This window comes from Pseudophryne corroboree, chromosome 1, assembly GCF_028390025.1.
Source record: "Pseudophryne corroboree isolate aPseCor3 chromosome 1, aPseCor3.hap2, whole genome shotgun sequence".
In the NCBI taxonomy this organism is placed as follows: domain Eukaryota; kingdom Metazoa; phylum Chordata; class Amphibia; order Anura; family Myobatrachidae; genus Pseudophryne; species Pseudophryne corroboree.
This window is the reverse complement of record NC_086444.1, coordinates 633,321,271-633,337,435: the sequence shown is the minus strand read 5'-3', so window position 1 is coordinate 633,337,435 and position 16,165 is coordinate 633,321,271. Positions and strand designations below refer to the sequence as shown.

The following is a 16,165-nucleotide window of genomic DNA, read 5'->3' as shown; positions in this document are numbered from 1 at the left end:
TTACGGAGTCCCCAGCATCCACTACGGACTACGGGGGGGGGGGGGGGGGGGGTTGTGTCAATGTCATCATAGGGCGACATGGACACCATCTAAGTGTTCCGCTTCTCCTCGCATGGCTCGCTATGCTTCGGGCATGGTGCATCGCTGCCCTCAGCACACTATTATATACCCCCTTCATGTCCACTGAGATGGTAAAGTATTAACAAGTCTGTTTTGGAGCAAAAATTCCTTAAAAATGCATGTTGGCATGTCAGCATTTCAAATGTCAGTATTCTGACTATGTTGTCATTTTGAACATGTCAGCATAATGAATGTCCGTATTTTGACCGTGTCGATAGCTGTCGGGATTTTGACCGTCAGTATTATGTCCGTTGGTAAATCAACCGCTACCCGTAAACAGGGCCGGCTCCAGGCACGTTCCAATAGAGCGGCCAAACAGGGCGCCACACTTAATGTGCGCCGCTAGCTCTCGCCGCCATATTGGAGCCTAGAGCCAGGTCCCTACAGCAGCAGCGTCCGTCCCGCAGCCTGCCTCCTGGCCTCCTAGCAGTGTCTGTGTGACGACGAGGGGGAGTGCTGTGGGCTGGCCAAAGCTAAACTATGTGCGCACTGTGCGGCTCTGGTGTCTGACATTAGATGCCGGCGCCGCACAGCACGCACATAGTTTAGCTTTGGCGCGCCCATAGCACTCCCCCTCGTCGGCACAGCCATTGCTAGGATTCAAGACCAAGGCTAGGAGATGAGCCGCGGGACGGGCGCTGCTGCATTGCTGCTGCATTGCTGCTGTCCCTTCCCACGCACGCCGAACAGTGTCACGAACGGATTCACCAGACCAGTTCTGCTGGCTGCTGTGCTGCGTCACACGCCAGGGCGCGGTCAGCGCCGACGGCGAACAGCATTGTGTGGTGCATCCAGACTTGATCCTCCTGTCCTGAGCAGTGTTCTCATATTGTGCACTGTGACTGTTCTAAGTTCAGTTTAAACTTCTCACCATTGCATATAAAGTCACTCCTGCTCCGCCTCCATCTCCAACCTCATTTCTATCATCACCCCTATCTGGCACTGATGGGGGACATATCATGTGTATCTGGCACTGCTGGGGGGCATATCCTGTGTATCTGGCACTGCTGGGGGGCATATCATGTGTATCTGGCACTGCTGGGGGGTATATCATGTTTATATGGCACTGCTGGGGGGCATATCATGTGTATCTGGCACTGCTGGGGGCATATCGTGTATCTGGCACTGCTGAGGGGCATATCATGTGTATCTGGCACTGCTGGGGGGGCATATCCTATGTTTCTGGCACTTCTGGGGGGCATATCATGTGCATCTGGCACTGCTGGGGGGGCATATCATGTGTATCTGGCACTGCTGGGGGGCATATCATGTCTATCTGGCAATGCACTACTGGGGTTATTATGTGTATCCAGGCCCAGCGCTACCTGCTCAGCAAAGGGATACAGAGCAGGTAGGTGCCAGGCTGGTGAGGCACTCTCCCTGCTCTGCATCTCTGCTGCTGCACTGCCCTGTCCCCCCTGCTGCTGCTGCCGGCTGCTGTGCCTGTCACACTATTTGACAGGCAGCGGCGCCGACAGCTTGAAGCTTCCATACCCCCCTGACAGTGTCAGCTTCACGTTCAGTGTCCATCCTGAGCGAAAAGGGGATGTAGCTACGTGGGATAGAGGGGCGGAGCTGAAGGAAGTAGAGCTGCACTGGTCCAGGCTGCTTCAGATCCTGCCAGCCAACTGTGATAGGTAAGTAGTGGATGGAAAGACTGTGAGAGTTAGTGTGTGTGTGTGTATATGTATGTGTGTGTATATATATGTGTGTGTGTGTGTGTGTTTAGCCGTTACATGTATAAGTGGCACTTCTGCGGGCATTATACATAACCGCACAACTACTGGGGGCATTATGCATAACCGCACTACTACTGGGGGCATTATGCATAATCGCACTATTGCTGGTGGCATTATGCATAACCACACTACTACTGGAGGCATTATACATAACCGCACTACTACTGGGGGCATTATGCATAACCGCACTACTACTGGGTGCATTATGCATAACCGCACTACTACTGGGGGCATTATGCATAAGCGCACTACTACTGGGGGCATTATGCATAACCGCACTACTACTGGAGGCATTATACATAACCGCACTACTACTGGGGGCATTATGCATGCATAAGCGCACTACTGCTGGTGGCATTATGCATAAGTGCCGCTACTACTGCTGGTGGCATTATGCATAAGTGCCGCTACTACTGGGAGCATTATTCTTAAACAGCGCTACTACTGGGGTATTATGCATGCATAAGCGCACTGTTACTGGGGGCATTATGCATAAGCAGCGCTAATACTGGGGCACTATGTATATAAGCGGGATCCGGTCTGAAGATCGACAGTGTCTAGGTCGACAATGTTTAGGTCGACCACTATAGGTCGACAGTCACTAGGTCGACATGGATGGAAGGTCGACAGGGTTTCTAGGTCGACATGTGCTAGGTCGACAGGCCTAAAGGTCGACATGAGTTTTTCACATTTTTTTCTTTTTTTTAATTTTTTCATACTACGATTGGAACGGTAAAGTGTGCCGAGCGAAGCGGTAGCGGAGCGAAGGCACCATGCCCGAGGCATGGCGAGCGAAGCGGTGCACTAATTTTTTTAATTTTAATTAAAAAAATCCTCATGTCGACTTTTAGACCTGTCGAGCTAGCACATGTCGACCTAGAAACCCTGTCGACCTTCCATCCATGTCGACCTAGTGACTGTCGACCTATAGTGGTCAACCTAAACATTGTCGACCTAGACACTGTCGATTTGATGAACCACACCCATATAAGCAGCAGTACTACTAAGGGCACAATGTGTATAAGCGGCTCTACTACTGGGGGCATTTTACATAAGCGGCGGTACTGGGGCAGTAAGCATAAGCGGCGCTACTACTGGGGGCATTATGCATAAGCGGCGCTACTACTGGGGGCATTATGTATAAGCAGCACTAGTACGTGCGGTGTAATGTGAATAAGATTGTGCTACTGTGCATAATTTGAAATGGGGGTAATATTGTGTGGCCACACCCCTTCCTTGTGAGACCACACCCATTTTGGGCATCCTTTGTAAAGTATGGGAGGGTACAAATTTATAGCTTGCAGGGGGGTGCCGAACACCTAAGCACCGGCCCTGTGTGTATCTGGCACTATACTGGAGACATTATGTGTATCTGGCACTATACTGGAGACATTGGGGGTCATTCCGAGTTGATCGCTCGCTAGCAGTTTTTAGCAGCTGTGCAAACGCCCACTGGGGAGTGTATTTTAGCTTTGCAGAAGTGCGAACACTTGTGCAGCAGAGCGCCTACAAAATTGTTTTGTGCACAACAAGAGTAGCCCTGTAGTTACTCTTCGTGTGCGTTGATTCTAACGACGGAGGGACGGCTTTTGACGTCTCACACCCGCCCAGCAAACGTCCAGCCACACCTGCGTTTTTTCTGCCATGCCTGCGTTTTTCTAAGCACTTCCTGAAAACAGTCAGTTGACACCCAGAAACGCCCACTTTCTGTCAATCTCCTTGCGGACGGCTGTGCGATTGTAATTGTCGCTAGAACCAGTGCAAAACCACAATGGACTTTGTACCCGTATGACGCGTGTGCGCATTGCGGAGCATACACATGCGCAGATTAGCCATTTTTTCCACTGATCGCTACGCAGCGCATTATGTGTAAGGAACATTACTGTGGCTGTTATGTGTAAGGCTGCTAAGTGTGTGTGTAGAGGGGGTGTGAAAATATATTTATTTATAGTTTGATAATAGGAAGTTGCAAGGCCATGCCCCCTTTTCCAGGAGCGCGCGCGCCAAAGGTGGAAGGGGGAGGGGGGCACTTAAAAATTTTCTCGCTCAGGGTGCTAGTAGGCCTGGAACCGGCCCTGCCCGTAAATGCGTGTAGTTTAACAACAATGGTTACAAGGCCTTATACCATTTATTGAAGCTGGCCTTGGATCTGTGTAAGGACAGTGTTTCTGTGATACCTACGCCAATATTACAGTAATTATCAGTTTCTGTGTATTGCCCTCTACCTGCTTAATCAGCTACAAGTCACTGTTTCAGCTCACACTGCACACTGTGCTGTAGACAGATTATATAGTGGATTCGCTAAGTCTTATCAGCATGCAAACCTGTGAAAAAAGCGATATAATTTCCAGACACAATTCCTCAGTAAGGATTAAATATTCATTCCCTGGCTTCTGTGGGATAATCATTGCTGTTAAAATGCTTGCTAGTAGCCTGCAAATACATCTTTTTTTTTATTCTGTATTTTTGTAGTATACACAACTGCTAGATCAGATGAATTTACATAAGACATAGACGTAGATACACATTGCATTCAAAGGAGAAGATTAAATGTAATCTCCGGGACATGATATCATAAGCCTTTTTCTATGTTGCATTTACATCATTTGCAGTAAGGGATTATTATGCTCTATAATGTGTCTGTGCTGACAATAAGAGCTGCAGCTTCTGTTTTTTTCCTGTAGGGGGAGCCATACCTCCGTACTGCACATGGAATGCTTATCTGCCTGTGGGATGGAACTGTACATTACGTACTCTACTTGATAATGTTAGCAGCAATGGCTAATGGGTAAGTAAGAGAAGGATAGTTTATTATTGATGTTTAGCTTTACTGGTTTGGAGTTAGTCAGTTCTAGTGATTGAAATGAATAGAAAAACAAATAAATGACATTTATAAAAATGCACATTTACTTATCTAAAATTCACCACACATATAATACGTCATAACACTAACTGATTACATAGATCTCTCTGTATTATGCCATTTCTCCAACACTTCAGAGACACCGTAACTTTGCAATGTCCTGACTGATACTAGATGGCCAAATATTGACCTATAGTCAGGCTATGTATGCGTGTAGACCCCATTTAGCCCCAGTATCTCCCTAAATATGTAAAAGTATAAAAATTCCATCATTTTGTGTGGAAAATAGAAATTCAATTTTAATACTTAGCTGTCATGATGATGGGCATATTTTATTGTAGAGGCCTGGAGCTGATCCTCCTTCCACCACATTGTAAATCTGGTCCTGCCTTTTCTAGCTTTCTATTAGTATACAGGACTGAATTTCTAACTTGCCAAACACATAGTGAAAGCAGGTATATACAGAACTGTCTTATTGCGCCGCCCCAAAAATGCTTGGTGGCCGCCTGCCCCGCAAACACCTCTGCTGTCACTCAGGCAGAGGCATTCGCAGTTAATGTGACCCAATTGCATTAACTGCTCATGCGCAGGATGGGACATGCACAGTGTCACCGCCACCGGGGTTATTGCGGTCACATCAATTAGCGATGTGACCTGAACAACCCCTATAGTCCTATATTGTTTCTGTAAAGTCCAATGTTTCTGCTTTCCTCTTCTCTCCAGGAAGAACTACAAGGCAGTGGGTCTGTTCTGGCTGGGTTCCCTTCTTATGAGCATGCTGGTGTTCCTCCCTGGAAATGTCATTGGTAAAATGAGATCAACATCTGTCATACCTTTCTGCAATATGGGTCAAATATCTAGGAGACTACTGACATAGAACTACTGTGCAATATCTGTCATGGCAAACACTATAATCCCACTTTCCACACATAAATATAGTCGTCAGTCTCCTGTCAATGAATCAACAAAAGAATAACAACCTTTCATCTTGATACTTTGGATCATATTTCTCTGGTGGTGTTTATACTGTGACATCCACCTGCGCTACAGAGTTGATTTGCCTTGTTTAGCTTTAAGAGATTGTTTTAGAACTAATACCCATGAGATCTGCCCTGTGCTTCCATTTACCTGAGCTCCATTTCTTTCGCCAGTCAAGGGAGGGAGCAGAAATACCTCTGATATATACCTTTGCGGTATCCCCTTGAGGAGGCAAATGGGAGACCAGGACGGGGATCTTGTACAATTTTATTTACCTGTGTATCATCCTACATTCCTCAAAATGGTTGTGTTTATAGATGCAGACATGGTACTGTTGTCGGTCTGTTCTTCATCCTGCACTAACCCAGGTGGTCTTTTCCGTGTCTTTTTTTTTTCAACGACATAGGGGGTAATTCAGAGTTGATCACAGCAGCAAATTTATTAGCAGTTGGGCAAACCATGTGCACTGCAGGGGGGCAGATATAACTTTTGCAGAGAGAGTTAGATTTGGGTGGGTTATTTTGTTTCTGTGCAGGGTAAATACTGGCCGCTTTATTTTTACACTGCAATTTAGATTTCAGTTTGAACATACCCCACCCAAATCTCTCTCTCTCTGCACGTTATATCTGCCCCACTGTACATGGGCCCTCAATCCGAGTTGATCGCTAGCTGCCATTGTTCGCTGCGTAGTGATCATTTAAAAAAATGGCAAAACTGCGCATGCGTATGCACTGCAATGCGCACGCGTGGTGTACGGTTACAAACAGCATTGTGGTTTTGCACAGGTTCTAGCGATGCTTTCAGTCGCACTGTCACGTCTAGCAAAGTTTGAGGATCCGGCAGCTGAGATTTGCCCGAGGAGGTAGCAGGCTGTGAATGAACAAGATGAAGGGGCTGGATATAGTTCCTTCGCATGGGACACGGTGCAATGAAGAACGTAGGCGGGGTTTGAGAGTCAATGGAAAGTATTTATTATGTACAGGGCTGAGGTAGAGAACCGAGGCTGGAGCACGAAGAACTGTGGACTGTGATTTGAAAGACGAGACTGTAGATGATGAACTGTGGATGGTGATTGAAGACGTGGCTGGAGACAAGGACTGTGAACTGTGGTTTGGAAAACGAGGCCGAAGATAATAATCTGCAGGCTGTGGTCGGTGGTACAAAGGCATGGCTGGTGAAGGAGATCTGTGGAGTGTGGCTTGAAAGACAAGGCAGAAGACCCGGGGCCGACTGTGCCTAAAGATTCTTACTGGACCGGGTTTTCCAGGAGTGCTTCCACAGGCAGTAGCAGGCCAGAAACGGCAGGGCTGCAGCAGCAACAGAGAACTGACCAAGCAGGATCAGGAGGAACCAGAATACAGCAGGAATCCTGGGAGCACAGGCTAAAGCACCTACAACAGGGTTGTAACTTGAAGCACTGGCATCCCTGTCCTAAACCAGCCCCCTTTTATAGGGAGAGCTTCCCCTGGATTGGCTGGAAGAAACAGGAACTATGCTTAAAACTTGGTCTCCAACATGGTGGCGCCCAGTAATGCAGACCTTTTTGCAAAGCCACATTGCTCACTGCCCCTGGTCTCCTAGCAACGGCTCAGCAAGAGCGACCCGCTGTAGCGGAGCGGCGTCCCGCCTCCACGAGCGGACCCCCTCACCGCCGCTACTGCTGCCCACGGATCCGGCGCAGCAGCCCACCTCCGCCGCTGCCCGCACATCGCCAAGGAAGCCAGCCCCGTGGCCCCAGCGTACCGGTAAGACTCCGGACACTGACAGTACCCCCCTTTGCGGGTGGACTCCGGACACCTATGTGGTTTAGTTGGAAACTTGGCATGAAATGTCCGAAGAAGTCTTGGTGCATGGACATCCTCTGCAGCTACCCAAGATCTCTCCTCTGGCCCATACCCCTTCCAATCAACAAGGTACTGGATGCGACCATAACGTCTGCGAGAATCAAGGATCTTGTGAATCTCAAATTCGTCTCCATGCGCTGATTGGATCTTGGGTGATTTAGGCAGAGCGGCTCTGAACCGATTAAGTACCAATGGTTTTAAGAGAGAAATATGAAATGCATTAGGAATTCTTAACTGAGGAGGTAATTTCACTTTGTAAACCACAGGATTCAACACTTTTTCGATTGGGTAAGGCCCAATAAATCTGGGAGCAAACTTTTTTGTAGGAACCTTTAATCTTAGGTTACGTGTGGAAACCCAAACTTGATCTCCTACCTTAAGGCTTGGTACAGCTTTTCGTTTCAGATCTGCATAGGTCTTATATCTCTTGGATGACTTGAGCAAAGTCTTGTGAACTTGTTTCCAGGCTTCAGTAAATTGTCGAAGTGTTGACTCTGCGGCAGGAACCTCGAGCGTAGGCAGAAGTTGGAAGTCAGGAACTCTTGGATGGTAACCATAATTAATGAAGAATGGAGAAGATTTTGATACTTGAGGGGCCGTCATGGCAACACAGAGAGAATCGAGACATTCGGACATACTCTGCATGAACTACACGATTTGAGATTGTGTGGCCTCCTGCTTATTTAAGCGAGACCAGATATCTGCAGTTGAATCCCCTCCTGAGGCCTGATCACCCGTCGAATCCATTGGGCCAGTGCTTACTGTCACGTCCAGCAAAGTTTGAGGATCCGGCAGCTGAGATTTGCCCGAGGAGGTAGCAGGCTGTGAATGAACAAGATGAGGGGGCTGGATATAGTTCTTTCGCATGGGACACGGAGCAATGAAGAACGTAGTCAGGGTTTGAGAGTCAATGGAAAGTATTTATTATGTACAGGGCTGAGGTAGAGAACCGAGGCTGGAGCACGAAGAACTGTGGACTGTGATTTGAAAGACGAGACTGTAGATGATGAACTGTGGAACTGTGGATGGTGATTGAAGACGTGGCTGGAGACAAGGACTGTGGACTGTGGTTTGGAAAACGAGGCTGAAGATAATAATTTGCAGGCTGTGGTCGGTGGTACAAAGGCATGGCTGGTGAAGGAGATCTGTGGAGTGTGGCTTGAAAGACGAGGCAGAAGACCTGGGGCCGACTGTGCCCAAAGAGTCTTACTGGACCGGGTTTTCCAGGAGCGCTTCCACAGGCAGTAGCAGGCCAGAAACGGCAGGGCTGCAGCAGCAACAGAGAACCGACCAAGCAGGATCAGGAGGAACCAGAATACAGCAGGAATCCTGGGAGCACAGGCTAAAGCACCTACAACAGGGTTGTAACTTGAGGCACTGGCGTCCCTGTCCTAAACCAGCCCCCTTTTATAAGGAGAGCTTCCCCTGGATTGGCTGGAAGAAACAGGAAACAGGAACTATGCTTCAAACTTAGTCTCCAACATGGTGGCGCCCAGTAATGCAGACCTTTTTGCAAAGCCACATTGCTCACTGCCCCTGGTCTCCTAGCAATGGCTCAGCAAGAGCGACCCGCTGTAGCGGCGTCCCGCCACCACAAGCGGACCCCCTCACCGCCGCTACTGCTGCCCACGGATCCGGCGCAGCAGCCCACCTCCGCCGCTGCCCGCACATCGCCAAGGAAGCCCGCCCCGCTGCCACAGCGTACCGGTAAGACTCCGGACGCTGACACGCACTGGCAAACGCAAGGAGATTGACAGGAAATGGGAGTTTCTGGGTGTAAACTGACCATTTTCTGGGAGTGTTTGGAAAAACGCAGGCGTGGCCGGGCGTTTGCTGGGCGGGTATCTGACGTCATTACCGTGTCATTCGTCGCAGCAATCATCGCACAGAATAAGTTACTACAGGGCTGGTCTTGTTCTGCACAAAATGTGTTTTCTGCCACTCGGATGCAAAGTGAAAATACACTCCACCGTGGGCGTCGACTATGCGTTTGCACGGCTGCTAAAAGTAGCTAGCGAGCGATCAACTCGGAATCAGGGCCATGGTTTTGCCCAACAAATTTGCTGCTGCAATCAACTCTGAATTACCCCCATCATTTTTTATTGAAATTTAGGTATTCAAGGGGAACAGAAAAAGAGAAAGGGGACTGGTAGGGCAGGGAAAGGGGAACATGGCAGGATCCCAGAGACATAGAAAAAAATCACAATACTAATACATGGCTTCATCAACAGCATATCATAGAGAGATAACAAAACAAACATATAGCTAAACTGTAACTGAGCACATAAGCCAGACCATGTAAAGAGGAGCTGTACTGAGAGTGCAAAATAACAGTTGATGTGGAATATTATTACACAAAGAGGGTCACAGATCATATGGAGAGGCAGACATATTCTCATTGAGACTAAATTGAAGAGGGTCAGATGGATATGTTTTGGAGGTAAATCGTGTGCCCTCTCCCCATCTGTGGAAAATACATGCCAAGGTGACCAACGGACCAATGGAGAATTAACCGAATATGAATAAGGCAAATATTCAGTTTCCATAACAAAATAAAAGTGATTTTTTTTTTAAAAGGGATGGAGTAGTGGGCTGTTTCCACATTTGGGCTAATGCCGCACGAGCGGCTATGAGAATATGGCCGAGTACATATCTCTTATGGGACGGAATGTCATCAGGAATTATATTTAATAAGGCTAAGGAGGGGGATGGGGACATTGACATATCCAAAACTTTGTTTATTAGTTCAAAATTCTCTAACCAAAACCCGGTAATGTTAGGGCAAGACCAGAAAATATGGAACACATGGCCTATTTCACCGCATTGTCGCCAGCAAAATTTAGAGCATACAGGTCAAAACATGTGCAATTTATCGGGAGTCTTTTTGCTTCCATCAGGATATTGCAGGACCTGCTAAGGAGCATTGCTGTACGGTTCACCATACATATACTGAGAGCTGTTTCCTTTCTTTGCCGCATAACTTTACATAGCATCTTAGGCTGCACAAGCGGAGAGTAAGGACCTGATTCAGAAGTGGTTGCTATGCCAATATTTGCACAGTTGGGATTATTTTTGTACTGTGCATGCACCTGAGCCGCATTGCACACCCAGCATGATTGGTTATTGATGGTGGTCACGGAGAGAATTTGGATGCAGAGTCAGTGTGCGTTTATGGGAGGTACTAGAGACCCAGCGGGTGGCCGTGGCTGTACAAGTTACAGTGGCTGTGACATTAGCAGATTTTCACAGTACTGCTGCCTACAAAGATGCAGTTGCCCATTAATTAGCATCCACCTCTAAATCAGACCCTAAATGAATAAACGATTGACCTATGTTACAGATATGCTACAGATGATATGAAGCTTGACTATGAGCAATGATCCATCATGAAATGTAGCTATAGGGGCTTACTGTAAAAGTGGCTCTAAGCTTACAATACATGTGTCATACTGCAAAATCCCCACACATATGGGGTGTGGATCATAGGGTCGACAGTAACTAGGTCAACATTCATTAGGTCGACCACTACTGGTCGACAGTGACTAGGTCGACACCTGAACTAGGCCGACATGGTCATTAGGTTGACATGGAAAAAGGTCAACATGACTTTGTTATATATTCTTGGTGTTGTTTTCTTTGTAAAGTGACGGGGAACCCCAGTTAGTGCACCGTGTCCCCTCGCATGGCTCGCTTCGATTGCCATGCTTTGGGCAAGGTGCCTCGCTCTGCTACCGCTGCACTCGGCACAGGTTACTATTCCCAGTCGTAGTCCATGTGGATCGTAAAGTATGAAAAAGAAAAAAAAAAGATTGAAAAAAAAACCTAAACGACGGATACCCACATATGTTACCATGATCCTAATCTTTATCTGGAATAGTTTCAGTTCTGATATGTTTCTGAAACCTACTTATATGTTTGTGTATATCATAAGTTGCTATTTTAAAGTTACTTTTATATTTAAGTTTCAGTCTGATGCTTCTTGATGTGGTACAGCCTGCTAGCAATTGTTGTGAACCAATAGAAGGAGAAGGATTTTTGCACGCTAGTCAAAAAGCAGATGCATGTAGCGATTATTTGCACCATGCATACACACTTTGATGGAGGCAATGGGGGTCATTCAGACCCGATTGCACGGTAGCTTTTTTTGCAGCACTGCGATCGGGTCTGAACTGCGCATGCGTATGCGCCGGAGAGCAACGGATTTTACAACGAAAACAATCGCAAGAAGATTGACAGGAAGAGGCCGTTTGTGGATGTCAACTGACCGTTTATAAGGAGTGTCCGAAGAAACACAGGCGTGCCCAGCCATTTTAAGGGAGGGTTCCTGACGTCAGCTGCAGGCCGGATCATTGCTGAGTCCTGAGCTGTGCAGAGACTGCACAAACTCTCTGCACATGCATTCGCACCCCTGCACAGCGATTACCCCCTCCCCCTGTAGGCGGCGACTACCTGGTCGCAGCAGTGCAAAAAACGCCTTCTTGCGACCAGATCTGAATTAGGCCCAATGCCCACACCCAGTTCTCTGTGTCCGTGAAACGGATATTTTTGGCTGTCAACTGGGCAGCTACATTGTGGATGCACACAAGAGAGAACCATTTCATGGGTGTGACATGGGTGTAACATGGACATGTACCTGAGTTCTGTTCTATTCTGTGTGTAGCATGTGGTGAAAGGATGCATGTTTCAGTTGGATCTCTTGTACCCCAGCATAGGGTAGGTGCAGGGGTTAAAGTGAGCCGGAACGGGGCTGAACTGCGTTCCGTCAGTTTCACTTGCGTTCTGTCTCCTCCGGCTCACCTCACCCGATGTGTGCCGGCGCCGCAGGGAGATGCCAGGCACCCGCTGTTACCAGCGGCGCCCAGCTCTCCCCGCACAGTGGAAGCCCGGCGGCAGGAGCTCACTACTGAGCTCCTGCTTCCAGCTCTAGTGTGCGCTATGAGGGAGACGTCATGACGTCTCTCTCATAGTGCAGGGAGCCGGACGCCAGGAGGATCACAGCGGTCGGACATGGGAGCGGGGCTTGGTAAGAATGGTGTTTTTTTTTTTTTTTAAGGCACGTCTACTGGGGGCAAGCAACAGGGGGCAAGCTACAAGGGGAAAACTACTGGGGGCAATCTACAGGGGCGCATTACTACTGGGGGCATTACTACTTGGGGCACACTACTGGGGGCATAACTGCAGGGGCTAAGCTACTGGGGGCATTACTATTTGGGGACTAAACTACATGGGGGCTAAACTACAAGGGGCATTACTGCAGGGGGCTAAACTACAAGCGGGCAAACTACAGAGGGCAATACTACTGGGGCATTACTACTTGGGGCAAGCTACATGGGGCTAACTACTGGGGGCAAGCTACTGGGGGCTAACTACAGGCGTGCATTACTACTGGGAGCATAACTACAGGGGCGCATTAATACTGGGGGCATAACTACGAGTGTAGTATGGTATGCCAGCGGCCGGGCTCCCGGCGACCAGCATACCGGCGCCGGGAGCCCGACCGCCGGCATGCTGACAGCGTGGCGATAGCGCAAATGAGCCCCTTGCAGGCTCGCTGCGCTCGCCACGCTGTGGGCATGGTGGCGCGCTACGCTATTTTATTCTCCCTCCAGGGGGGTCGTGGACCCCCACGAGGGAGAAAAAGTGTCGGTGTGTCGGCTGTCGGGATTCCGGGGCCGGTATACTGTGCGCCGGGATCCCGACAGTCGGCATACTGAAGACCACCCATAACTACAGGGGCATTACTACTGGTGGCAAACTACAGGGGCATTACTACAGCTGGGCTAAACTACAAGGGGGCATTACTACTGGGGGCATTACTACTTGGTGCAAGCTACAGGGGGCTAACTACTGGGGGCAAGCTACATGGGGCAAACTACAGGGGCGCATTACTACTGGGGGCATAACTACTGGGGGCAAGCTACATGGGGCTAACTACTGGGGGCAAACTACAGGGGTGCATTACTACTGGGGGGGCATAACTACAGGGGCTCATTACTACTGGGGGCATAACTACAGGGGCATTACTACTGGGGGCAAAGTACAGGGGCATTACTACAGCGGGGCTAAACTACAAGGGGGCATTACTGCTGGGGGCATTACTACTTGGTGCAAGCTACAGGGGGCTAACTACTGGGGGCAAGCTACATGGGGCAAACTACAGGGGCGCATTACTACTGGGGGCATAACTACAGGGGGCTACACTACAAGGGGGCAAACCACAGGGGAGCATAACTACAGGAGATAAACTACTGGGGGCATTCCTACTTGGGGCAAACTGCATGGGGCTAAACTACTGGGGGTGCTAAACTACTGGGGGCATAACTGCAGGGGGCATTACCACTGAGGGCTAAACTACTGGGGGCATTACCACTGGGAGGCTAAACTAAAGTGGGGGTAAACTACGCAGGGGCATAACTACTGGGGCTAAACTACAGGGGGCTAAATGACTGGGGGCATTACTACAGGCAACATTACTACTGGGGACAATACTACACAGGGGCATTTCCATTAAGGGCATTACTAATGGGGGCACTACTAATGAGGGCATTGTAAAGGGGGCACTGCTTAAGGGTCATCACTCCTGGGGACATAAGGAGCACTACTACTGGGGGCATTGCATAAGGGGCACCACTACTATGGGCTCTGTATAAGGGGCACTACCAGTACAGTGGACATTGCATAAAGAGCACTACTACTGTGGTCATTGTAAAAGCGGCGCTACTGCTGTGGGCATTGTGTATTACGGGGTGCTACTACTGTGGGCATTATGTGTATTAGGGGTGCTACTACTGTGGGCATTATTACTATTGTGTGACCACGCCCCTTTCGATTTGAGACCACACCCCTTTTTGGGGGGCGCACGTGTTATTGCATGGGCGCCGGGGGGAGGGGGGGGGGGGAGTTCCACCACCTCTCTAGGACCACTTTAAGCACTGGGTAGGTGGAAGCGCCAACACTTATGATGTCAGCTGTGGTGAGTACAGGGAAAGCAGTGGGCGGTGCGGTTATACACAAGGACCATTCTGATAGCCGAATTAGCATATGGTATTTAAGGGGGAGATGTATCATGCAGTGTAAAGAGTGGCCAAGTGCAGACGTTGCCTATAGCAACTAATGAGCTTCTACCTATCATTTTCTGCAGTGCACTTGATAAACACTACCTCAAAGCTTATTGGCTGCTACCGGTGATTTTTCCCCTTCTACACTCTTAATACTGCTTGATACATCTCCGCCATATCTGGTGGCCGTGCGACTCTAAATAAGGCACAGAAATAGTTTATAGTGTTGTACACACTGGGATACACTTTTCCGCATGCTCTCACTTGTCTATGATCTTTTTTTAAAGCTATGACCTACGACACCATATTGAATAATGTCAGATTCCGCATGATTACTATCCGTGCAGATGTTATTCTGACAGATAGATATCACCTTTCTGTAGTCTAGCTGATAAGTAAAGCATACAGAATGTCAGATACTATTTTAATACATGATAATTGCTTATAAGTATTTTTTATGGTATTTATGGTACACAAATTGCAAATGAAAATGGAACAGTACTTTACTGACTTCATAATCACTGTGAAATTGTGCCATCTTCCATTGGCTGGAATGGAGTTAGAATAAACGTTGATACAGATATTGATGGATTGAATCACTTACCATTTTTCAGCCTTACCAGAATTTACTGTATTATCCCCGTCATAGTTCAGAACAAACTGTAAAAGCCAAGGTTTGATTTCATTAGGCTGGGAATGAAACTATAAACATCCTAGTGACATTTGGTGGACCCGTTCATTCCAAGTAAAGCATTCGTTACCTCTAAACCCAATAAATAAAGACACGGAGACTTGAATTTGGCAGAAAAATTGCTAGCTATTTATTTGACCCTAACCATAGCAAACCTGTAAATGAAAACTTTGTTAAGATGCCGATAAAGCCGGCATATGGTGGCAGCAAAAAGAACGGCTCTACTAACCTAAATTAACCGTAAAATACAAAAAATTCAAAACCATCCTAATTTTACTACAACTATCAAAAACCGGTAATAGGTGACAACTCCACCCCCACAGTGACTACCCACCGCTCCTGGGTGCCCTGCCGCTGCCTTCCCGGACAGGTGGTCAAGCGGCCAATAAGTCGATGGAGGTGAGTGCACCTAAACCAAATCAAACTGTAAATCACTACAGCTTACCATACAACCACCAACTGCCGTTCTTTTCCGCCAATAAATAGCCAACGATAAAACCAGCCAACAATTTAATGCCAAGGCACTCCGTGCCAGAAACCTTTACCAACAGGGCGGGAGGGCGGGAAGGCAATTTCACCAACAAGAGAGAGACAAGATGTCTATCCTTCCCTATATATACTAACCCTCCCCTTTTCCCAAAGGGCTGTACTTTCCTTCCAGCTAGGTCCACCCCTCACAAGATGTTTAACTCATTCCTTTCCTATGCTGTCAATTCTCTCTCCGTCTTGAAGTATTGCAGACGCAGTGTTATGAGACTAAATGATTTGTCCTACCGGCCTGGGAGACATTTATCACATTCTCTTTCCAGATAAGAGAGAGGAGGTCTGGGGGTGAATATTTATTATTGTATGTTAATAAAATCTCACAGGAG

The 16,165-nt window shown here is 48.0% G+C and overlaps 1 protein-coding gene across 1 annotated transcript in view; it reads left to right on the top strand.

Annotated features, from left to right (window-relative positions):
- Window positions 1-16,165, top strand: part of HAPLN4 (hyaluronan and proteoglycan link protein 4) — a 126,287-nt gene that overhangs the window by 40,685 nt on the left and 69,437 nt on the right. Inside the window, exons 4-5 of the mRNA XM_063914563.1 lie at window positions 4,544-4,647; window positions 5,446-5,528. Of these exons, the coding sequence (XP_063770633.1) occupies window positions 4,544-4,647; window positions 5,446-5,528 (187 nt within the window). The remainder of the gene's footprint in view (window positions 1-4,543; window positions 4,648-5,445; window positions 5,529-16,165) is intronic.